Source organism: Carettochelys insculpta, chromosome 16 (genome assembly GCF_033958435.1).
Source record: "Carettochelys insculpta isolate YL-2023 chromosome 16, ASM3395843v1, whole genome shotgun sequence".
Lineage (NCBI taxonomy): Eukaryota > Metazoa > Chordata > Testudines > Carettochelyidae > Carettochelys > Carettochelys insculpta.
Window position 1 is genome coordinate 21601351 of NC_134152.1, and position 24810 is coordinate 21626160.

Here is a 24810-nt window from a genome sequence, read left to right on the forward strand (position 1 = left end):
GTACTTGAGACCACTTGTTGTGAATAGTGCCACAGAAATGAATGTTAAGCATACACTTGAATGCTTTGTTGGATCAGGGTTTAAATCTTGTAAAGGAAGCAGTAAAAACCCCATAACCAAGGATGCTTAAATTTAGATTGGACAAAACACAAGAAAATGTACTGTACAGGAGGATCTTGATAAGGAATAATGGATTATATGATAGGTTTTTGTATTTCTCTAGTATTTTATAATGCTATACACATTTAAATTGCACTATGTTTAGAGGATGATATGGAAAATAATACTCAGGTCAAGGTAATTGATAGCAATTTCCAAGTCCCGTTTTTCTTTTATGTTGTAAAGTTTGGTACAATTGGTAATTTAATGTTTTTGCCTTTTTGTGAATATATATTTTTGTAACTGGTAAGTGTAAAGAGAAGTTTGTGTCGGTGGGGGGTGAGAGGTTGCAATGAAAAAGTATATGCAGAATAGTCTGGGTCTCTAACTACTTTTATTTTATGAAGATACAGACTAACACAGCTACCTCTATGTGACTATTTGCCATGCTAGGCACTGCATTTAGCCTTTTGGAGTGGAAATCCATCAACAACATGAAAAATCTGGCACAGATCCAGACATCACCTAATAAAATTATACTGTTAGTCTTGAAAGTGCTAGGGGACTGCTTTCCATAAATATCCATGTTTCTTTTGCTATTTCACAATCTGCTCAGTGCAGATTTGTCACTGCAAACAAATGAGATCTTGGATTTCTGATGGATCCATGCTGGGGCTCTTTTGTGACCCTGAGAATTCTGCCCAGAACTAGAACCCTGAGAACTCCTGGTGTCTAGATGTGATTGCTCCTGAGGTGTGCTATCCACACTTGTCAGAAGAAAAATGAATTCAAATTCCTGTGCTTTCTGTTACCTACTTCCTGCACACCTGGACAGCCACGGAGGTGAAAGCGGCCAGAAGGACACCTGTGGGGCATTGTGGGATAACAAGTGGGGTTCTGCAGGGATCTGTTTGGGACCAGTTCTATTCAGTATTTTCATCAGCCGATTTAGATATTGGCATAGAGTACACTTATTAAGTTTGCAGAGGATACCAAGCTGGCAGGGGTTGCAACTGCTTTGAAGGATAGGGTCATAATTCAAAATGATCTGGACAAACTGGAGAAATGGTCTGAGGTGAACAGGATGAAGTTTAATAAAGACAAATGCAAAGTACTCCATGTAGGAAGGAGCAGTCAGCTTTGTACATGTAGAATGGGAAGTGATTGTCTAGCAACGAGTATTGCAGAAAGCGATTTAGGGGTCAGAGTTTGACCACAAGCTAAATATGAGTCAACAGTGTGATGCTTTTGCAAAAAAAAAAAAAAAAAGAAACGTGATTCTGGGATGTATTAACAGGAGTGTTGAGAGCAAGACACAAGAAGCCATTCTTCAACTGTACTCTGGGCTCATTAGGCCTCAACTGTGGGGTACTGTGTCCAGTTGTGGGCTCTTCATTTCAAGAAAGAGAACATTCTTGTTGCTCTTCTCTAGACCTTTAATCATGAGCTGTTGAGGGAAGACTGAAAGAACTGGCCTTGTTTAGGTTAGGAAAGAGAGTAAGAGGGGACATGATAGTGGTTTTCAAGTATCTCAAAGAGAGTTACAAGGAGGAAGGAGAAAAATTGTTCTCCTTGGCCTCTGAGGATAGGACAAGGAGCAATGGGCTTAAACTGCAGCAAGGGAGGTTTAGACTAGACATTAGGGAAAAAAATTCCTAACTGTCGGGGTAGTTAAACACTGGAATAAATTACCTAGGGAGATTGGGTAATCTCTATTGCTGGAGATATTTAAGAGCATCTGTTGGGGATGGTCTAGATAGTGCTTGGCCCTGCCAAGAGGGCAGGGAACTGCACTCAATGACCTCTTGAGGTTTCTTCAAGTTGTAGTGTTCCATGATTCTATGATACCTCTGGAGGCCTATAAAATTTATTGAAAGTAACACTGTTTCCACAGTAGCATTAATTTGGCCTTTTAAATTTGAACTTGGCATTATGCTGCCTGGGAAGGGCAGAGCGAGAAAGTCAACCTTCGTGCCCCTTAAAAATCGACCTAGTGGTATTTGCAGTGAAGACAGTCACATTGTAAAATCAGGCTGAGTGTCTTAAAATGGACTTTATGCTGTAGGGTAGACATAGCCTGAGAGCACAATTCATATGCACGCTGAGACAATCAGTATTAGCAGTCAGGGTGATGTTTTTGGGATTTTGACTGGGGAGGAAAAGAAGATTCCCAGGTATAAGAGGTAATCTGGGAGAAAGTATGCAGGTGATTGTGGGCAGGTGGCTTGAATCCTGGCCCTGAAATCGCCCCTGAGCACCACGCAGCACAGTTGGGATGGCATTGAAAGGGTGGCAGCAGGAGGCTAGCTCTGTTCTCCTCCTCCTGTCTGTGATGCTGCCCCTTCCAAGAGCATGGAGCTGCCCCCTCTGCCACAATGCCTAGGAGCCTGGCAATTCTGTTGTTGCCTCTGCTTGTGGGAGAAGTTGGATCAAAGACTTAAAGGCTGTTAAACAGTATAGTAGAGTCAGTCAAACAGGTTTCTTTAAATTTTTGTTGGCCAATGATTTTGATTTGAATTTGATTTGATTTATTTATTTATCTGTTTATTTATGTACAAAGTAAGGGAAAGATGTGTAGCATAAGCTACTATTTTCTGGCTGTCCTGACTTAGTAAAGTAATTGAATTATCTGATTAAGCAGAAAAACAGTTCCGTGTTTTTCTGCTGATGAAGCACAGTGTTCATGCTGTGTTTAATTTGTAAATTGCTCTTTTTGGGGTGGATGGCATGTGTGTTAAGAAATAGGGCAGATGCATATTAAAACTTGGCCTTTAGATGAGGCCAGAGGCAGAGTGCACTGAAGCTGCAACAACTTTAGAAACAGAGAGACTGATGTAATGTTAAGTCATCAGGAAAGGTTACATAAAGTCAGGGTTGTTTTTCCAGCAGTGTATCATTGTTGGAAAGCGGTTTAAAAGTTGGAAATGATGGTAAAGGTTACAAAGGAAATGAAACATAAATAGGGAGTGAATAGAGTTCAGAAAATTATCTTTTTTGGATGATTTATGCCTATTTGTAGCACCAGGGAATTAGCAGTATTATTAAAACAACAAATTGCCGAGAAAAGTATGCTGACCTAATAGTATTTTATCACAGGCAAGTACAATGTCATATTGCAGTGCTGTTGTTGAGAGGAAAGGGCACAATACAAATGTAATACCAGGTGGGACTTTTGTGAACCCCTATTAAAAATATTTTCAGAGGCAAAGTAAGATCCTAAGACATGGTTCTATATCAGACTGTTTTTTGAAAACATCAATTTTGATTTTATTCTATCTTGCAATTAACTTTCTGTAAAAACACACCCCAGCAACAACTGAAAGACAACATTCTGTGGTCCCTGAGTAGTGTCATAAGAAAAGTTTCATGGTATTATAACCACTTCTCAACCATAGGAACCCTCCTTCTACATGAAAACTCAGTTGTAGAGGGCACTAACCCCTAACTAATTGCAGGCCTGAGCATTAATTACACGTGTATGTTGGTTACTGAAATATTATACCAATTCTGGTGGTAGAGGAAACAGAATGGCAACAAATTGGTGTTCAGAAAAGTGTGGATGTGAAGAATACCTTTACTGGAGCTTCTTTATTGGTGGATCAGTCTTAATTTGAGACACTCTTAAGCATATTATTACTCCCTCTTACCCCAGAGTAATGACAGTACAGCATTGTGAACATATAACAGGTAGCATATTTTATTCCCAGAATTAAACACTTGTCAATAGGGGGCAAAACTCAGCCACATTGCAACACTAGAAATAGCTTGCTTTATGAACAGCTTGTGAGAGAACCTTTTTAGGGGAATGGGAAGGTACAGAAAGAGACATCTATTCCACACTTCCATGTGACAGCTTGTGCAGTCCCAGTCTCTGCTTTTACGGAATGTGTATTTCTGAGTACCCCTGCAGATGCCCAGTGCCCCAGAAGGAGCAGAGAGAGGCACATCCATACTCAGGAGTTTATTCCTGGGCTTGCTTTTGTTGCCCAGTAACAGTGTGAATCTGTGTGATGGTCAGGTTTGTTTTCAGTTCCTATAGAAGGGTTAACCAAAAATATTAAAAGCATATATGTACCATTCAGTAAAACTCTCTGGGGAAGATAAGACCAAGGAGCTATATGATGCATTTAAGTACTGTGGGAAACTTTGACCTCAGTAGAGCTTAGAGACACGATTGCTGAGGGAAATTCCAGCCCCATCCCACCAATAATTTTAGATTCAGAACAAATGCTGCTTTGCTGGAATCTACAGTTGGAGTGTGAGAATTAGATGTCTGGGAGAAGTTGTATTTATGCTTAAAAGCTTTCCTGTATTCCATTAGAAGGGTCAACATATTTCGCACCTTGTTTTCTTGGTGCGACAGTGGAAAGTTGGAACATAAGTTAACTAATGTACTCATTGGCTACATCTACATTGCAATAAAAGACCAATGGCAGGTCCAGCATAAGCTGACAGGCTTGTGGGGCTTGGGCTTCAAGAATAAAAATTGCAGGATAGACGTTCAGGCTGGGATCTGAAACTCTCTGGAGACAATTGACCTGGGCTTTCAGACTTGGTGCTATAGGATTTTCATGCAATGTAGATGTACTCTCACTATCACTATCCACCAGGTGAACCCATCTCACAATGAATATATTGAATACATGAATTTGAAGAGAGACAGCACAAATATTTTGATAGCACTTTAATTTTGTCATCCTTAGATTAAGTGGGAAAAAGTGTGTAATGTACATGGATGTGACTACTACCTGAGGGGACAACTGTGCAGATGGGAGCTCTCATACATCGATCCTTTGCTCCCGTGACCTTTCTTGTGAACTCCCTCTAGATCTGCTCTTGCTGAATAAAGCAGTGAAGCTAAAGCGCTATCCCACTTACACTTGTTCTGTACATTGTTCCAGTATGGCAGAGTGATGCCTCAGCTGGTCACTCCATGAATGCTGGGAATAGAGTTGAAATTTAATTCTTAGATAACTCACCCTGCCCTCTTTTTTTTTTAAACTGTATTCATGTTATTCAGTTGAAGACTTTCTCCTGATTGTTAGGGAAGGGTCATTATGCTGCAGAAGGGACTAGGAAGGGTTCTCTACTGGTCCCATAGTCTCAGGAAATAGGGGTGCTGCAGCACCCTGAGGTTTTCTACCTGGCTTCCCCGCAACCAGTGGCCATCCCTGGCACTGGTTTCACCAGCTCTTAAGTTCCAGCCTCTGTGCAGCTCCTGCAGGGTGCTGCTGGCTTTGTCACTCTCCTTCCCCGCCTCCCCAACCCCCCAGCCTCCTGGTTTCCTCCCATCCACTGTCCCCAGAGTCCAGGCTGTGGCCCTGAAGGCTGTGCTGCTGAGGGGCCTGGGCTCCTCCACTTCTTCCAGTTGTAGCAAGATTGCCAACTCTTCCTGACCAGACACCATTTGCAGTGTCCCTGATTTTAGTTGTGACTCAGCGTAGGGTGGTGAAGGGTGGAAACAGGTGTGTGGGAGGGTGTTGCTGAGTACCCCTGGCCTCGAAATAGTTCTGGCAGCACTTACTGCTTGTGCTGTTGGTCGGGAAAATAGAGGGAGTTCTTGTGAAGCTATAGAGGTTTTTAAACTTATTTTTCAATTGTGTATTGGAGAGGTGGACTTGTTCCTTTACTCCTCTCTTTCCACCCCCCAAGCCTACTTTTCTTTTACAATGGGAGCAGACTATCAGCAAACTTCTAGCAAAGATTTCTGCTATACCAGAGCCTATTGCAACATCCTTCTGTGTAAGTATCATGTCCTATCTTTTCTAATTTGGTCACAATGCAATTGTATTCATATGCTGCTCCAGTAATATGCTGCTACTTGTTGTGGCTCTATCTAAACTAGGAAATAGGTTATGTTTACAACTATTAGCAAATATGCCTCGAAACAGCACTTTATTCCTGCCATTGATTCAGGGCTTGTCTTCACTGTGCAGTGGATTGAAGTTGCGGTGATTGATCCATCGGTGGGTGATTTATTGCGTCTGCTTAGATGTGATTAAGTGACCTCTGAGTGCTCTCCCATCGACTCCATCAGGATGAGAAGAGTAGGTGGAGTTGATGGGAGAGCATCAGCTACTGACCTGACCGCATGGAAGACAATGTAGTATGTATGTCAGCTTCAGCTAGGGTATTCGTGTAGCTGAAGTGCGGGATGTTAGATCGATTGGGAAGAGGGGAACTTAGTGTGGACTAGGCCTTAGTTTAACCCTTTTATGTCTGTGTGTGGTGTTGTCCACCACAGGTTTCTCTTTACAGTTGACGATGATGACCAGCAGACATGTTGTAAAAGATTTCGATACTAGATGCAAGTATAACATAATTTTAAAGTAGATGCACAATTGTATTTAAAGTATGGTAGCTAGTAAGTTTTTAAGTACAATCTGTTCTCTTTAGTCTTGGCCATGTGCTGGGTGTATAGATGCTGAGAACTGATTAGCAGTATAGAAATGCTTTTCAAATATTTTTAAATAGGTGTCTCTTTTTTTCTTTAATTTTTCACTATTTTCTATCAGAGAATCTTTGTCTTGCCTAAGTAAATGCCAACTGAAATGCTGCACTGTGACTTTCTTAGTATGAGGGGCATCTGTTGGTGGTGGTGCTGACTCTACTGAAGTGAAGAATTTCATGCCCCTGGCAGAGACAGGTCTGAATGGTACATTCCAGGCGTGATCAGTGAGGTCTCGAGTATCCAGCTGTTTCTTGGCTCTGGGCAAGGAGCCCTGTCGCACTCTGTTCTGAATGGGGGACTAGAGGCTGCATGGTCACTGACTGGCACTGTGATAGCCCCAGCAAGCCGGTCTGCCTAATGGCCAGTGCCTGTGGCTTTGCTTTCTTTCTGTGGCCTATGACCAGTGTATTGCCAGCAATTGCAAGTTATCACATGACTCTTTTTAAAGAAGCATACTTATTCTTAAGGTAAAAGAATTATGAAGAAAACACTTAAAAAAACAGGACCCAGAACAGATTGAAATGTACACTAAACATGTCATGAGTTACCCATCAGTCTTGTGGGATTGTTGTAGCCCAAAGTCTTTCCAACCTTTTTGCAATGGTTGGGGTCTCCCTTGGAGGGCTGGGCCAGTTCATTTGCTGAATCAGAAAGAGAATGTCTTGCACTAGTATAAATTCCTGTCCTTTTACATGAAAACCATTTTCTTTATTATTGGTCTTTGGAAAACACAGTCTGAATCAGTATGTGCAAACCTCAAGAGGGGGTGGTACCCCATTGCAGGTGTGCTTGAATGATTCACCTTAATGTCCCTTTCTGCCCCCCACTGTTTTTACTGGAGGAGCTGTGGTAACCCCATCCTGCTGAGGTGCATGGAGTGATACATAAACCATTCAAAACTTAATGCAGTGTGGTTTGTAGAGATAGTGCATGTAGTTGCAATATCTATCACAGCAGGTGTTGTGCAGTGTTCTTTCAAATGACTTCATAGTATCTACGGTTATTTTGCGTGGCACTTCCCCCTGCTGATTCAGTTGCTGACTATCTTTAAACTGGGTAAACACAAATTTATATCTTCCTGATAGTCTTTTTCCTCTTTTCTAGTGTTCTAAACTTCTTTCAGACACAACAGTGATCCAGTTTTATCCAAGTAAATTTGTTCTAATTACAGATATACTTGATACATTTGGTAAGTACTTAAAAATGTATTAATTTTTTTAGTATTACAAAATATTCTTGAAATAGAACCTCTAAATAGTTTTAAGGAGTTTACATTAGCTGTTTTAAGAGTTTAACTTTTACAAAGTGTATATAGTTGTCTGCCCAGTTGGACATAAAGTACAAACCAACATAGCCTGGGGGGAGAGGAGGAGGGAGAGGGAGAGAGAGATGTATGTAATACACACAAAGCCATATATATAAATAACAGGGCCCTAGTAAACCAATGTCTTTCCAACTCTTCTCCAGGGAGTCCCCATGGAACAATGTATAAGGACTTTGTTATTCTTCATGGTTAAGATTCACAGATTCCAGAGTTACTTTAAAAATCCTTTTGATCCTGAGAATGTCAAGTTCCTTTGGGCCATCTTCTCTCCTTGGCTAGGCTTTCCGTGGCTTCTGGAAAGATTATTGCCTCTTGGGTTCCATGAGATCCTCTCTGTTATGTCTTTTCTGAGTATTTAAAGGCGGTGATGCGCTTCTGATACTATTAAGAGGGATTTTCAGCTTGTCTCTTAGCCCGCCATCCTCAAAACATGCAAAGGTCTATCAGTCTCCTCAGTCATTCTTTGATGCTGGGACACTTACTACTTGCCCTCACCCTCACACCATTTCAGACTTCCACTTTTTTCATCTCCAGGCGCACCTCTGCTCCAGTGAGTTCCTGGGTATGTTCCAGGTTGGATTCAAATTGTGTTTAGACTTGAAACCAATTGATTGCGACATGAATAAACTCATGCCAGCTATTGTAGGGGGTCAGCAGACTATCTTGGTGATGATGTTGGTCTTCTCAGCAGCCTTTAATGTGGATGACTGTAGACAGCTTCTTTCAAGGAATTTCTCACGGTTGACTCATCAGCCAAGGAACTAATTGGTGGTGATGGACAATACAGAGTTCTTGCAGGTTCTGTCTTATCTGCAAATTCCTTAGCTTGTGTATAAAGCTTTTTAGTAAATTCAAAGTATCCTAAGTATATTGATATTCTGCACATCTTATCGAGGGGCTGTATCAACTTTTGGTCTGGAGAGCTGCTTACATGACATTACTAGATGGATGTGTCAGATTTTTCACATCCTTAGCCCATAGTACACAGTAGCATTGCTGAGTACTAAGAATTATTGCTAGGTTTTTCATTTCCTTGATGCATTTACATACTGACTGAGCAGGTTTTTAAAATAGTGAATCAAGTTAACATCTTTAATTTTATTTTTGTTTTTAACTTGCAACAGCAACATAAGCCTGTGTAATCATAGGCTGTGTCTACTACGTTAATTTCTTAGAATTATTTCCAGCAGTTCTCCCTCACTTCCAGATAGTACAGAACGTACCAGCATGCCTGGCTGCTGTGAATTGAGCAGCTGTACACGGTGAACTTGTGAAATCATATTTCGCTGCTCCTCTTGGGTTTTAATGGAGAGGAGCCTGGAAGTATTTGAGAGAGACTGCCTTTGTCTTGAGCTGGTGCTGTTTCTGCCTTGTGACACTAATCACTCCTTTAGGATTCTCTGTCCCCTTAGGCCCTGATGTCCAGTAGGAATTCAAGATCTGCCACACTCTCTTGGGTGTCATCTTTCCATAGTCGCTACATTCTCCTCCGACTCTAACTGAATGCCCTCCCCCAGAACCAGGCACCCCTGTCCCTCCCAGTGCCTGCTCTAACTGAATGTACTCTTCCAGAGCCAGGCACCCCCAGCCCCCCTTCTAATTCGCTGCCAGCGACTCACCAGAACTGCCGCCATGCGCATCTCCCACCAACTGGTGGGGGGCGGGCATGGAGCGGTAGGATGGCACTCCCTGTGGGCGGCTCTCAGAAGGAGTTGCATTTAAAGGCTCCAAGAGCTGCATGCTTGAGAGCTGCGGGTTGGCCATCTCTGTATTTGTCACAGTGCATGCAGTGCCCTATTGGCCACACGTGGCGAGTGGCAAACATTGCACACTGTGGTCCTTAGGTCAGTGGGTGTTTAAACCGTAGGGGTGGCATCTCCTGTGGTTGTGGATCTCTTTCCTTTCTGGGCAGTATTTTATTCTCCTTTTGCTAATTTTGAAAACAACTCAGATTAAGTTTTGAGGTAATCTAACAACCATACAGTCTAGCTTTGGTTCCATTCTGCCTCTGTATAAGACTGCCTTGAAGTATCCCTTATGTGCCCATCATTTTGGCCCCTACGTGTCTGACTCAAAATTGGGACATACTAAATCTATCCATAAAATACTCTGCTCTCCACTCACCCTTTATTTAGCTGCTAACATTCAGTTTACTAGATTTGTTTTTATCACCTGTCCACGACAGTGCAGTGCTCTAGTTCTAGTTGAGTGAAGGAAGGCTTATGCAAAAAGTTGTATCTTGCAATGTGTTCTGAAACCAAAAAGGTAGCAAATTCTTTTTATTGCATGTGGTTTTGTACTATCCATTTTATATTTGTCATTGTTTATTTGGTGCGGTACCTTAAGGCTGTCTCTGAGAGTATCCAAAACGCTATATGCTGTGTTCTGTTAATGATGATTCTATTTTTATTAACTGTTTCTTCTGGTTTGCATGTGATTCTCTTCCCTATTTATAACAATGTTAAATATATCAAATATTTAACCCAAAATCATTTACTGTATGCCTTTAATGCTGTACTTTGACTCATCAAAATATTTTACTATTTTATGTTTCCATTGAATTAATAAGCCATGTTTAATTTATATTCCCAACAAAAATAGACAAGTAAATTATATTGTGGCTTGTTCTAGAAATGTAATAGTTATCTTAGTAAATTCTGAAAGCCAATAGTTTGATTCTGGTGCAGGATAATACATTGTTTCACACCTTGAAAGATTCATAATAATAAATACAATATGCCATAATATATTGAATACAGTAAACCCTCTATGTAATGGACCAACTGGGGGAGAGGGTTGTCTGTTGTTCCCAAAAGTCTGTTAAATCTGAGGGTTTACTGCCCCTGTCAGGCTCCCCCATCTCCAGGACTCCCACCAGCCCCCACAAAAACAAGAACAAAAGCTGACTTACTAGAGCTACCGCTGCTGGATCCCCGCTTGGCTGGCACCTTGCCGCACGTGTGGCTGGAATCGGGGTGCCTCTACCTGTGCGCAGGGATACACTTCCAGCTGCATGCAGTGGGGCTGCTCCAGCTGCGCCAGCAGGGTGCCTCTAGCTGCACACAGCGAGGTTCCAGCCACATGGGGGTCCAGCAGCCTGGAGGAGCTGCCGCCAAAGCCACCACACATTCCTTCCATCATGGGTGGGGCGTGAATGCTGTCTCGCGCATATGCCCCCCACCCCTAGTGGGAGGACTGTGTTGCACCTCCAGTGGAGGAGATGGCGGCTCCTTCAGGCCCCAGCAGAGTGCGGGAGGAGGAGACAGAGGGATTTAGGATTTTACTGACCCCAGTGGACTTTGGGAATAATGGGGGGGATGTCTGTTGTTCCTGAAGTCCGCTAAATCGGGGTCTGTGAAATTGAGGGTTGACTGTACCACTAAAGTAAACTCATGAGTTAAATACCATTTGCTATGGCTATATAATTGCCAGTTTTAGAAAACTAAGGATTCTTGGGAGGGGAAAGAATGGAGATGATTCACTGGTTGGCTGTGTTTTGTTATTACACAAAGCATTGTCTCGGTGGACTAGGGAGAGTACATGTTGTAGCAAATGAATTAATTCTGTGGAGTTTCAATACTCATGTTGTCTTTATAGATTGATCTCACACATACAAAAGAGAGGAATATACTTTCAAGGATATCTGGTGACTGGATAAATCTCCCTGTATCAGATCTCTAAGTAGTCTCTTGCCATAAGTAAAGCATTTTAAATCAAGTAAATCTATTGATATGACAGCTTTTAGATTTTTTTGGTGAAATATCAACATGATGAAACATTCAGCCACAATAAAGTCAGTGGAAATGTCTTCCAGATTGCTGCCTGCCAGGCCTCTGCAAGTAATTCTAAGTGAGCAGGAAGAAAACTGGAAAATATTGTTTTCTTGACACAGTTGCTTTTAAGTTGTTGTTCTGTAATATAAAATGTTTTATGCTTCAAAACTTCCTGCTTCACTAGTGAGGTATAAATAAGAACTCTCTCTTCAAGCTGCTGAAGGAGATGGTGGTGATTTGCTTAATGGTCATAATAGTAAACAAAGTCTAGGATGAATTGGAAAATATGAAGTTATAATTTCAGCTGCAAATATGTATGTTTCTCATCGGAGCCAATGCTCAGATTTGCAGATAGCAGCATATTGCTCTTTTCAATTGCTCATGTCCTATCTCCCTTTTTGGAACCACCTCATTTTGGCCCTGTTCTTAGTTGAGAAAAATTAAGGCTCAGTATTTAAAAAGTGTCCCAGTTATATCAGCTTCTAATGCAGTGTGGACGAGCATTTCTAAGTTTTGAACATGATTTCACTCCACTTCTCTGACTGACCAAACTATGTGAAACTGGCTTAGCTGGTGCAAATTCAAGCACCATTCCTTGCTGGTTTGACACCCATCATAGTTTGGGGGTGAGGCTTTATTGACACCAGGCAGATGGGAAACTCTCAATTTTCCATGAATACATTTTCATATTCTTTTAATTCATGAAGAAACCTGATTCCTGAGGTCAAGAAGTAGATTCTCATTAAGTAAATTAGGTGCTCTGTTTAGCCAATCCATAATTAATATGTAGGATCCCCAAAGTCGGTGAATTAAACATTTAGGCAAACAGTAACGGAGACAGAATAGATTAGGTACGTAATTCTTCAAATAGTTGTTCAATGGAAATTTCATTTCAGAATAATCAAGCATGTTTCTTTAAATCTCTCAAAGGAAGAATATGCACTTTCTTTGTGTTTCAATAGTGAGAGGCTGAAACTAAACAAAACTATGGGAAAGGTCAGGCTCTCTGAATTTTGAAATCTAAACCTTTATTTTTAGTTAAAATAGTGTGTTACATAATGTTTCAGGAAATTATCACTCTGTCATCTAACAGCTTCCTGAACCTTAGCAATATTTCATTTCCATCTCTTCATCTGTTTGGAAGAGTTAAACTATAAACATTTTCTTTAGTAGGATGTGGGCTATGAAATGCTTGAAGTGTTTTTGCTGAATTATTTAATTTCATTTTTAATAATATTTTTAATCCTTTTTAAAGGAAATTGTCATCTTGTCCAATCTTGGATTTCTTTAACAGAGTGTGATTTGCATTATTACAGCCTTTAAACTTGAAATGTGTAGCTGGTGTTTAACAAGATGTGCCGTGTTACGGATGCAGTTGTGTGTTTCCAGGTTTTATTTCCCCTTTATGTCCTTTTCTACTTATGAACAGTTGCTTACAATAATACAGAATCCCCGCTTAGAGAAGAGAGGGCACCAAGGTTATGCCCTGGCCAACAGGAGATGGTTGGAGTAATCTGACTTATCCACTGCCTGTGTTGCTCTTACTGGAACTGAATCAGAGAAACTATAGCATGCAAAATACAAATCTTCAGTTCAGCCCCTTCATATTTCTCAGATTCACTAGATGGCAGCATAATGTAATAGAGTTCAAAGAAGTCTTTGCAGATGAGTTTCCTGGAGCCTGTAGGAAAAAAAAAATCATTATTTCATAGATTTTATGATTTGTTGAAGATTAACTTGTTTTTTTTTTTTTTGTTTTTTTTTTTTTGCAGGAAAACTAGTATATGAAAGAATTTTATCCATGTGTTTGGATAATCGCAGCTCTTTACCAGGTAACTTTGTGCCTGCCTTGTGCTATTCTTTTTGTAGAAATGTGTAAGTTTATCATGCCTACGAGGCTAGGTTTGGGAAGTGAGGAATTTCAATGGTAACTAAATTTTGACCCTGACACATACAGGTTGAACCTCTCTAATTCAGGACTCTGTCATCTGGCCAACTCCAGTATGTGGCATTATTTTAATTAGCCGGACAACCACTTACAGGTGTGGTTAAGTCTCGTGGGGTCCCATAAACTTTGTTTCCAGACAACAGTCTTGGCTTTCAGTATTCAGTGTACAGTGTTAGCTGTAATTTACCCCTAAATGTCTTCTAAGAGCCCAATAAGCAATGTAAGTGTTGGTAATGTGCTAGAATATATTGACCCCCCCCCCATTGTCTGGCTCTGGTGAAGTCCCCAGGGTGCTGGATGAAAGAGGTTCAACTTGCACAGAAAAAAACACAGTTTTGCTTCCACGCTTCAAAAGAGTTTGGTGCACAAGTTGATATTTTTTGGGGAGGGGGGGTAGAGTTTAAGTGGGGCCAAGACAGTGAGGTAGTATTCAAATATAACCTGGTTAAAGTCCTCTGAAAAGAAATCAGTTGGCTCATGCATGCTGAGTTTGGATTTACCTAAGTTTACTTCCTCACTATAGGTAATCCAACATAAAACTTGTTTCAGTGAGCTGTTCTAGTTTTCAGTTTTAATTATCCTGAATGTTAACAGTATCTGTAGATCAGTTGGGTCGATCGCTTTCCCAGATAATTAGACCAACAACTGTTGGCCACGTGTGCTACATTCACAAGCGAGTGAACTGTAAGCACACCCCAATTGGGGTTGACTGTATTTGTTAGAATAAGGTTGCGTTAACAGTATCTGTTGGGGGTGACTGGTAACTTTTAGGGTAGGGGGAAGAGGGAGACTGCTAAGTTGGGAATACAATTCCTACTCAATCCAGTTTATAAAACAAAGAAGAAAATCTTTTGTCCTCTTCCTTCCTTTCTCTTAGTCTTTTATCCTGAGCGACTTTCTATAGTTTTTGTGCATATTTATAACGTGATTTTATCTGTTTGAACAGGCAAGAATAAACCATATTACCATATCTGTGTTTACATGTGGCTATTTTCATGTTGTAGATGAGCCCCTGCATATTTTTTTTTTTTATAAAATAAAAGTACGTACTGTCGATTTCATCACAAACAGCTTGCAGTGCTAAAACTAGTAGCCCTATGAGAAACAAGTCATTCATATTTTTCTTTGGTGAGCTTTCTTTTTTTCTCATTGCGATTTAATATTCCACCCCCTAAGGACAGCTCTTTCCAGTAAAGCCAGAGTCCCAATTCCTTGAAAGAAATCTCTACTTGCAATGATATCAGGAATTAAATTTTCCAATAACATACCCACACACTCAATTTCCTACCAAGAGCTCTGCCTTGAGCAGTTGTGTGAAACAAAAACAGCGTCTTTTTGGTATTTGGACTCATTCTTTCTGTTCCAGTAAGGTTAAAAGTACTGATTTAGCACCAGACTTCTCTGCCTCCAGGAAACCAAACTATATAGTGTAAAGCTATTGCTCATTATGAGATGAGTTATGTTTATGATGGCACAATATATTTGTGCCATATATTTAATTTGTTTAGCATTGGCTAATTAGGCCATGTCTTATAGAAAAGACCTTGTTAACAAGACCTTTAAGTGGTAATTGTCACCTTTACTTTAAGCAGTGGGCAAAGTATATTGCCAGTATGGTTAAGATCAGTAACTCTGTGATGACATTTTGCTGTAGTTTGAGGGATTAACATTTTGAGGGTTATGTTAAAATCAGCTATGTTCAGGTTAGCGCTATTCTTAACTGACTTGACAGTTACAGCACTCTTGAAATAAAGATGTTACATTCCCATAGTGTTGTGTTATATAACTGGCCTCTAGCTTGGGGGATGGGGAATTGCGCTGTTTCTCTAAAATTTCAATGCAAGCTTAGTGTTCTGAGGTACAACAACAAGCGCAGCAGCAGAATACTAAGTAGAAATGGAAAAGAAAATTCTGCTTCCAGTCAATTTCATTAAAATGCTTTTGTTTGTGCATTTCTTGGTTTCCTGACAGAAAGACAAGCAGACTATGGATAGAACTTTGTTCCCATCCTCTTGTTTCTAAAATTGCGTGTCCATTCAAAACTGGGAGGAGGAAAAAGCAAAAGTCTACTACTTTTTGCTTATTATTGATTAATCTAATACTTACCTTGTAATGAGAAATTTAGCTATCTCAAGCTGTGCAGAGAGAAAAGAGCCTTCAGAAATACTTTACATACATGTCAGAAAGCTGATTCATCAAAAGGGAGAAGTTACAACGGTTGAAATATAAACAGACAGAGAACAAAGAAATGAAGTAGTCTCCCCTGAGTGGATTCTGTGCTTTTAAAGACTCTTAGCTTGGTGAAGGTATCACCCTTTAATGGTTTGCTGTGAAATATCAGGATGCAAATTAAACAGACAGCAAGCTGCAAATAGGGTTCTTCTTCGAGTGTCCCCGTGGGTGCTCCACCATAGGTGACGGCTTGGCCGGCGCCGCAGATCGGATCTTCCAAGCAGTTTCTGCCGGACCGCGCATGCGCCGGTACGCGCCGCTCCCTGGCGCGCTCCTGGCCATGTGCGCGATCCGGTCCCCGCCAGTTCCTCTCAACCGCCGTCGGCTGCAGACGGAATCCGACTAGGCTAAAGCCACATAGCGTATTCAACGACTTTATTTGTTTTTCTCTTTAAAGTTTTTCAGTTCTTAGGATACCATAAGTAACCGGTTGTTATTTTGCAAAAAAAAAAAAAAAAAAAAAACAAACAACAAACAAGCTACGGAGGGACAGCTCAAGCCAGTCCCAGTAACCAGCGCCGGAGGCCGGGAGCTAGGGCCATCAGCCCTCCTGCGGAGGCAGGCCATCGGACGGGGAAACAGCACAAAGAAGTGCTAAGTACCCACAAGCAAACTCAAAGACTCACCAACAATGTCCGCCTCAGGCTTTAAAAAAATGTGAGTCCTGCCGAGAGGCGATGCCAGTGTCCGATGGGCACAGTCTATGCATAAGGTGCCTGGGGGAGTCCCATGTGGCACAAAAATGCGCCTTCTGTGCAAAGTTAACGACCAGAGCACGGAGAGACAGGGAGATGAGAATTAAACTGCTGCTTCTTGACAAGGCCCTCCAGCCAGACGTGCCGGAGCGGCCGCAGCAGGAGGGACCCTCCGGGGCCCTTAGAAGGAAAGCTGCCTCCCTCACTCCATCTGCGCAAAAACGGAGGAAAGTTTCTCCAACCCGATCCCTGCCGGCAGTAACAGTGAGCGGGACGGGAGGAGCGAGCAGCCCCCAGCCGCAGCAACAGCTGATCGGCGGCGGCACGGAGAGCCACGTGGAAGCGGCTCAGCCTCCGATCATCAGCCAGCCGCCCCGCACCGCAGGCAGGGCGGCGGCTAAGCAAGCGCCGGTACCAGCGGCACCGCAGACAGCGGCACCGATCCCCGGGGAACCGGCGGTGCAGGGCGCGCAGGCACGTAGCCTACAGGCGCACAAGGACTCCGCACGTGTGGCACCGCCCTCGAGCGTGCCTAGCACGGTGCCGACGGGGCCGGGATCCCCCGCCCATCAGGGGGCGGAGTTACCTCCTCAAGGGAGGGGGAAGGCTGCACACAAGAGGAGGCATTGCAGCCCCTCTCCAGACAGGGCTGTGGAGCTCTTCTCTCACAGCCCTCCGCTCATGTTGCAGACTCCAACCAGAAGGCAGGGGCCCCCCCTAGCCTACCCGGAGCCCCCTTCTCCTTTCCTGCAATCAGCCTCCCCATGGCTGGCACCCCCCTCGCCCTTCCTGGGATTTGAATCGCTGGACTATTATGCAAAATCGCTCTCTCCAGTGTCTCGACAATCCCCCTCTCCCAGACACACAGGGTACGTGCAAAGGGAATGGTCAAGGTCACCTTCCCAGGAACAGTGCCTATACTACCATGGTCGTCCCTTCCACGCGGGGCATGGACACCATCGGCAATCTACCAGGGGGAGATCCCCACATATTACCTCGTACCCCCGAGGGCAATCGCGGTCGGGGACGGAGACTCAAGCATCCCAGGGGGGGCTGGCCGTGGACCCACGAGATTTTCCCTCGCAAACCTCCAGCGAGAGGGCGCACCATCACCATCAAGAACCGGAAGGGTCCAAAGAAATGTACCCCAGCGGTTCCTCGTTTTCCTCCCCGGATGAGGCCACGGCTTTAGGGGACGTCCATCCCAAGGACGATCTCAAACAGTTTCAGGAGCTGTTTAAGAGGGTAGCTTTCACGCAAGGCATCCAGACAGCACAAGTGCAAGAGAAACATCATAAGCTCCTTAAAAAATTTGAGCTCCCCGGCCTCCTCCAGAGTAGCAATCCCGCTTAATGAAGCGATCTTGGAGTCCGCCGCTACCATATGGCAGACCCCGGCAACTATCCGCCTGTCCAAAAGAGAGCGGATAAGAAATACTTCGTGCCGGCGAAGGGCATGGAGTTCTTGTTTAGCCACCCCCAGCCAAACTCCTTGGTGGTGGAGTCCTCGCAGCAAAGATTAAAAACATCTCAATTTAAAACAGGGGGAATGGACAGAGATGCCAAGAAGCTAGAGCTGTTCGGCAGAAAGGTCTACTCCTCCTCCACTTTAACCTTGCGAATGGCAAATTATGCAGCGCACTTGGCGAACCATAATTTCGACAACTATGCCAGATTAACTTCCCTCATGGACTCGCTTCCAGAGGACAAAAAGCCGGTCCTCAAGGCCATAGTGCAAGAGGGCTACGCGGCTGCGAGGATGGAAGTTCAGATTGCTTTGGACGTTGCGGACACGGCAGCACGTTCCACAGCAACTGCAGTGGTGATGCGACGGGAGTCCTGGCTCCAGACCTCGGGCATACCGAGAGATCTGCAGGCGAAGATAATCGACCTTCCCTTCGACTTGCAGAAGCTGTTTGCTGAATCAACTGACTCGGTCCTTCATTCCAGTAAAGACTCAAGAGCCACACTCAGGACCCTGGGGATTTACACCCCTCCATACTCAAAGAAAAGGTACTACCCACAGCAAAGGCGGTACCAATACCAGCAACAGCGCCCCCAGTATCACAGGGGTTACGAGCAAGGGCGGCATCAGCAGCACCAGCAGTACAGAACCCCCAGGCGACGCTCACAACAGGGCCGTACGTCCTCGGGGCGGGGCCAAAGGCCACAAGTTTGACATACAAATCCAGGGCTGCGCCATCACCACCATTGCACAAGATCATCCGAAACGACTTTTTCACCATCGCCTCCGACCATTCTACGACCAGTGGCAAAGGATCACCACAGACAAATGGGTGCTGGAGATCATAGCCACGGGGTACGCCATCCCCTTCCAGTCGCTCCCGCCGCCGCGACCCCCGCCCAAGCCCCACCCCCAGGAGGCCTCCCATGTAGCCAGGCTCAGGCAGGAGGTGGCCCACCTAGAGTTCATAGGGGCGGTGGAAAAGGTGCCGGAGCAACTGCAAGGGAAAGGGTTCTACTCTCGGTATTTCCTGACGGAGAAAAAAACAGGAGGCTGGAGGCCCATCTTAGACCTTCGTGGCCTCAACAGGTATCTGCGCAAGCAACGTTTTCGGATGATCACTATTGCCTCCATCCTTACAGCACTGGACGATGGAGACTGGTTCGCAGCCCTCGATCTACAAGACGCGTACTTCCACATAACCATTCATCCGGCTCACCGACGTTTTCTCCGGTTCATGGTGGGCAACGAACACTTCCAATACAAGGTCCTGCCGTTTGGCCTTTCCTCGGCCCCCAGAGTCTTCACCAAGACCTTGGCAGTGGTGTCAGCCTACCTGCACAGACAGGGGGTGTTTATTTTTCCCGTATCTGGACGACTGCCTGCTCAAAGGGACCTCGAAAAGGGAGGTTCTCCGCATGATACGCGTCACAGCAAACACGTTCTCCGCACTTGGCCTGGTTATCAATATGGCAAAATCAAAGATAGACCCCTCACAGGACATAGAGTTCATAGGGGCTCGCATAAACTCAGTTTCGGCGAGAGTATACCTTCCAGAGGCTCGCTTTCGAGCCATCGGTTCCCTCGTGCAGGTCATCACCTTCAGCCCTACGGTGCCGGTCTTGACGTGCTTGCAGCTGCTGGGCCACATGGCAGCGGCTACGTTTGTGGTACAGAACGCCAGGTTGCACATGCGCGGCATGCAACATTGGCTGGCAAGGGTATACAAGCCGGCAGTACACACCGCTCACAGGGTGGTGTCGCCCCCACCTGGGGTGCGCGAATCCCTGCAATGGTGGGTAAACCCCGGGAACTTGCTAACAGGGGTACCCTTCCATCAGCCGCAAATATCGGTTTTCCTCACTACGGATGCCTCCCTCATAGGGTGGGGAGCGCACATGGGCGAAGAGGTGGCTCAAGGACTGTGGTCACCCACGGAACAGTCTCTGCATATCAATGTTTTAGAGCTCAGAGCAGTGTTCAACGCCTGCAAACACTTTCGAGACCGTATACAAGGCAAAGTCGTCGGGATCAGTACAGACAATACCTCCACCATGTTTTACATAAACAGGCAAGGAGGAGCTCGATCCCGTACCTTATGCGCGGAAGCAATCCGCCTATGGAACTGGTGCATCGCCCACGATATAATCCTGAGAGCCTCCTACTTGCCGGGCACGCACAACGTGAAGGCAGACCAGTTGAGCAGACGTTTTGCGCTCACCCACGAGTGGCAGATCCGTCCCGATCTACTACGGCCTATTTTCCACGCATGGGGGTTTCCCCAAATAGATCTGTTTGCCACTCAGCACAACAAACAGTGCCCACGATTCTCCTCCAGAGCAGGGCTGGGCCGGGGGTCCCTGGGGGACGCGTTCGCGATCCCGTGGGGAGGCCCCCTGCTTTACGCGTTTCCCCCCGCAGTGCTGATCCACAAGGTTCTGCAAAAAGCCAGGAGAGACAAGGCTCGGATGATCCTGATAGTCCCAACATGGGATCGCCAACCATGGTTCCCCCTACTCCTGCGCCTGTCGGACCGCCCACCGATGCCTCTTCCGGTGGCGCCGGACCTGCTCACGCAAGCCCAGGGGTCCATAGTGCATCCGCACCCCCAAAGCCTGCGACTGCAAGCGTGGCTAATCCATGGCTCAGCTCCCTAGAGAGCACATGCACAGTGGAAGTACAGCAAGTCCTAGAAAGTAGCAGGAGGACTTCCACTAGGAAAACCTACAAACAAAAATGGACTCGCTTCATGGCTTGGTGTTCTACCAAGCAGCTGGCCCCCCTTTCGGTGCCTATACCTACAATTCTAGAGTATTTACTGGACCTCAAGAGAGCAGGACTCTCGCTATCCTCGTTAAAGGTCCACCTGGCCGCCATCTCGGCGTTCAGACATGAGGAGGGAGGGCACACGGTGTTCGCCCACCCTATGGTTACCAGGTTCCTCAAAGGGTTGGTAAACCTATACCCCCCTCGGAAACCGATTCCACCTTCGTGGAGCTTGGACCTGGTGCTTACCACACTCATGGGACCACCGTTCGAGCCCTTGGCCACGGTTCCCCTTCGCCTCCTTACAGTAAAGACGACCTTTCTTCTTGCAATTACGTCAGCCCGTCGGGTGAGCGAGCTTGCGGCAGTCATGGCAACGCCACCCTGCACTGTCTTTTCCAAGGAGGCGGTAACCATACGGCTGCATCTAGCCTTTGTTCCCAAAGTTTCTTCCGAGTTTCACATCAATGAACCTATTGTTCTACCCTCGTTCTATCCAAAGCCTCATAACTCCAGCGAAGAGGCGCGCCTACACCTCCTGGATGTGAGGAGGGCGCTAGCCTTCTACGTAGACAGGACCAAGTCCTTCCGAAAATCGGATAGACTCCTGGTCTCCCTCGCTCCCAAATCTAAAGGAGAAGGTCTCTCATCGCAGAGAATCTCAAAGCACATTGTATCCTGCATAAAAATGTGCTACGAGCTCAGAAAGACTCCTTTGTCGGCCACTCCCAGGGCTCATTCCACCAGGGCGGTGGCAGCATCAACAGCCTTTTTCAAGGGCGTTGCATTGAAAGACATTTGCAGAGCGGCGACCTGGTCATCCTACGACACGTTCGCCAAACATTACGCCCTTCACAGGGTATTCCAAGAGGATACCCGTCTCTCTGCAGCGGTCCTCTCGGGGACCAGCTGCACATAATCCGATTACCCACCACCTATCTGGGTTACTGCTGGGTAGTCACCTATGGTGGAGCACCCACGGGGACACTCGAAGAAGAAAGAGAAGTTACTCACCGTAGTAACGGTGGTTCTTCGAGATGTGTCCCCGTGGGTGCTCCACTTCCCGCCCATCCTCCCCGCTTCGGATCTCTGTTAGTGTTTTGCAGGGGCAACCGAGGCGGTTGGTCGAGGAACTGGCGGGGACCGGATCGCGCACATGGCCAGGAGCGCGCCAGGGAGCGGCGCGTACCGGCGCATGCGCGGTCCGGCAGAAACTGCTTGGAAGATCCGATCTGCGGCGCCGGCCAAGCCGTCACCTATGGTGGAGCACCCACGGGGACACATCTCGAAGAACCACCGTTACTACGGTGAGTAACTTCTCTTTATTGTGCAAATAAACGCCCTAGTGTCACAGTGAATTAATGGTGGTAGGGATAGATTCACAGATGACGTCTATACTAGCAAGTTCTTTCGAAAGGTTTTTCAAAAGACAGGGCTCTCTGAAAGATCCTGTGGAGTGTCTTTACACAAAACGTGTTCTTTCGAAAGTAAATTGAAAGAATGCGGTGCTTCTTCCAAAAGCACTCTCACTTTTTGTGTGTGGACGTGCTCTTTCAAAAGATGATCTACTGGAAGATGGTCTTTTGGAAATGCACAGTAGTGTAGCTGTAGCCATAGTCTTCAAGTATGATCACAATCTTGCAAGTGTGTTGGGAGCCAGTGGAAGATCTGTCCTGAGGACTTGAGTTTGGGGCCCTTCACCTAGTGCAAAAGAGTCTCCTCTGCCTGCCCCCCCCCCTTCTTTTTAGCAGGATGGTTCTGGGAGGAGATAGGTCTGGATAGTACTGCAACATAGAAATTACATCAATGTAGAGCTGGAAGAGGTCTCTGTTTCCCCACCACCACCCTCATGTTGAGGCAGAATTAATTATACCTAGACTATCCCTGACAGAAGTTTGTTTGACCTTTTTTTAGTAACTTCCAGTGAGACAGATTCAGTACCCTCCTTATTTAATCTGTTCTAGTGTTCAAGTAAAAACAAGATTAAGCATATTACTACTTGCCTTGGTGCACACAGAAAGCAATTGATCACTGTCCTCTCTGTAACAGCTCTTAACGTATTTGAGTGTTTTTATCAGATCCCCACTCATTCGTTCTCTGGGCTAAACATGCTACCAGTTTCAACCTTTCTTCTTATTGTTTTTGTTGCTCTCCTCTAGACTCCTGTTTTTCTACATCTTTCTTAAAGTGTGGCACCAAACGTCGGTGAGGGCTCAACTGGAGCTTTGTGCCCAAAGCTGAGTAGAGCAGAACTGTTACCTCCCATGTCTTACTTGCGACACTTCTGTTAATATCTCCCTGAATATTTGCTGCTTTTTTTGGAATAGAATCACATGCCTATGGCCACTTTCTGTATCCAAGATCTCTTGATTTGGGTGATTGTGTGAGAAAAAGCGGGAGGTATTCACCTTGTGTAATCACAGATGCGGCATCAGCAAAATGATGTCTGGAATCATTCCATCCCTAGTTAGTTTAATGGGAAATGCTGACTTTGATCAAATACTTCTTACTTTAGCTACAGCTCTCAAATTTAACAATGGCTGTATTATGATGCTTCAGTTTTAAGATTATTAAATGCTCACTTGGAAAACAGACATTTCTTTGTCAGCGTGGTTGTTCAAAGAGTGTCAAATGTCTTTCTTTGAAATGTGGAGTAGTTTACCAATATGTGGCAATGTGGTTGCCGCACAGAGCAAGTCTGACTTTTAAACATTTTTATATCAGTCATGATGAAATCATTTGAAAGTGTTGTGTGCCAGTGGTGTAAAACCAGCAGGCACTCATGGATTGGGGTCACTTCCTAAAATTAAACTATAGGTAATCTTACAAGTCAGTTGACACCTCAGTCTGTATCAGAAGCATTGCATATTCACTGTAACTTTTGTTTCTTTGTTCAGAGCTTTGACTCTGTGTGTTTTTGCTTTTGGCAGTGTTGGTTGATGGAAGATAATTGGGGTCGTGTGTCTGGCAAATTATTTTTATACGCTCTAAATAAGTTAGGCAGCATCTCTGTTAGATGAGTAAATTGGGGCACAGAAGTTCAGTGGCTTGTCAAAAGTCACACACTGAGCTAATGGTATGTCTGGTAATAGAACACAGGAGTTGTGACTGCCAGTCATAGTTTTTAACCTCTGAACGAGCCACATTACCTCCCTAATTATTGTGAGTTTAATCTTAACAAATAGGATTTTGCTATGCAGATTCAGAAAGTTTGGGGTGTTGGCCCAGTGGGCTAGCTTGCCTCTATTATATTCACTGCTTTGCATGATAGTCTGTTATATTGAGAGTCATGCAAGGAACCTACAGGCTTATATACTGTCAGAATATATCTTAAGCAAGTCAGAGCAAGGCTTGAAGCCTGTGGACTTTGAACAGAAAAATGGCCCTGTTGAAACCCTAACTGTTTAGGGTTGACAGGTTCTTGTCCCACGATCAGGCCCAGTATTATTCAAATTATACGGTTAGGAACCCCAGTGCACACAGTTGCACCTTTCACACTATAGGAACAGCTCTGTATTTGCAAATAGTTTATTAATTAGCACAGTCAAACACCTCAGCACAATCAGTCAGAAATAATTATAAATGCCCGTCTGAACTTATATATTTTTTCACCATCCTTTTTAGAACAACTTGAAATGTTAGCCTTCATCTTCCTCCTCCTCATCCCTTTCCCCCCTCATTACCAGTGACCATCATTCTGGCACTCCCCGCCCAAGGGCTGCATCACTTTCTCCCCCATCTTTGGGTTGGGGTGCAACTTTTATATTTTATGGTAATGCCACTATGCATCTTCACTAGGGGTATTTCCCCTTCTCCGGGTTCATGTATCTTCACCGTAGTAATGCTGGAGTGTCTCCCCATTGGATAATGTATCAGTAATTTCAATTTATTGTGTATGTCAGTTTGCTACCACGGCACTCTTGTGGTTAGGTAGCTGTGGATGTAGCTCATGTACTACTGAATCAGTTAAAGTAGTAGTGGAGTACTAGAGGCAAATTAACAGAAGAGAATCAGCTGAGAAAAAGAGGAAGTCAGTGGTGAGTTTGAATTTCTGACTG

At 44.6% G+C, this 24810-nt stretch overlaps 1 protein-coding gene across 5 annotated transcripts in view; it reads left to right on the plus strand.

The window, feature by feature from the left end:
• VPS35L (VPS35 endosomal protein sorting factor like) overlaps positions 1-24810 on the plus strand; it is a 128709-nt gene that overhangs the window by 15892 nt on the left and 88007 nt on the right. For 3 of the 5 annotated variants that reach the window (XM_075010607.1, XM_075010608.1, XM_075010609.1), the window contains 2 exons: positions 7655-7739; positions 13420-13479. In XM_075010607.1, the coding sequence (XP_074866708.1) occupies positions 7655-7739; positions 13420-13479 (145 nt within the window). Of the gene's footprint in view, positions 1-5881; positions 6407-7654; positions 7740-13419; positions 13480-24810 lie in introns of those variants that run through there. The other 2 variants (XM_075010610.1, XM_075010611.1) reach the window with 2 other exon arrangements.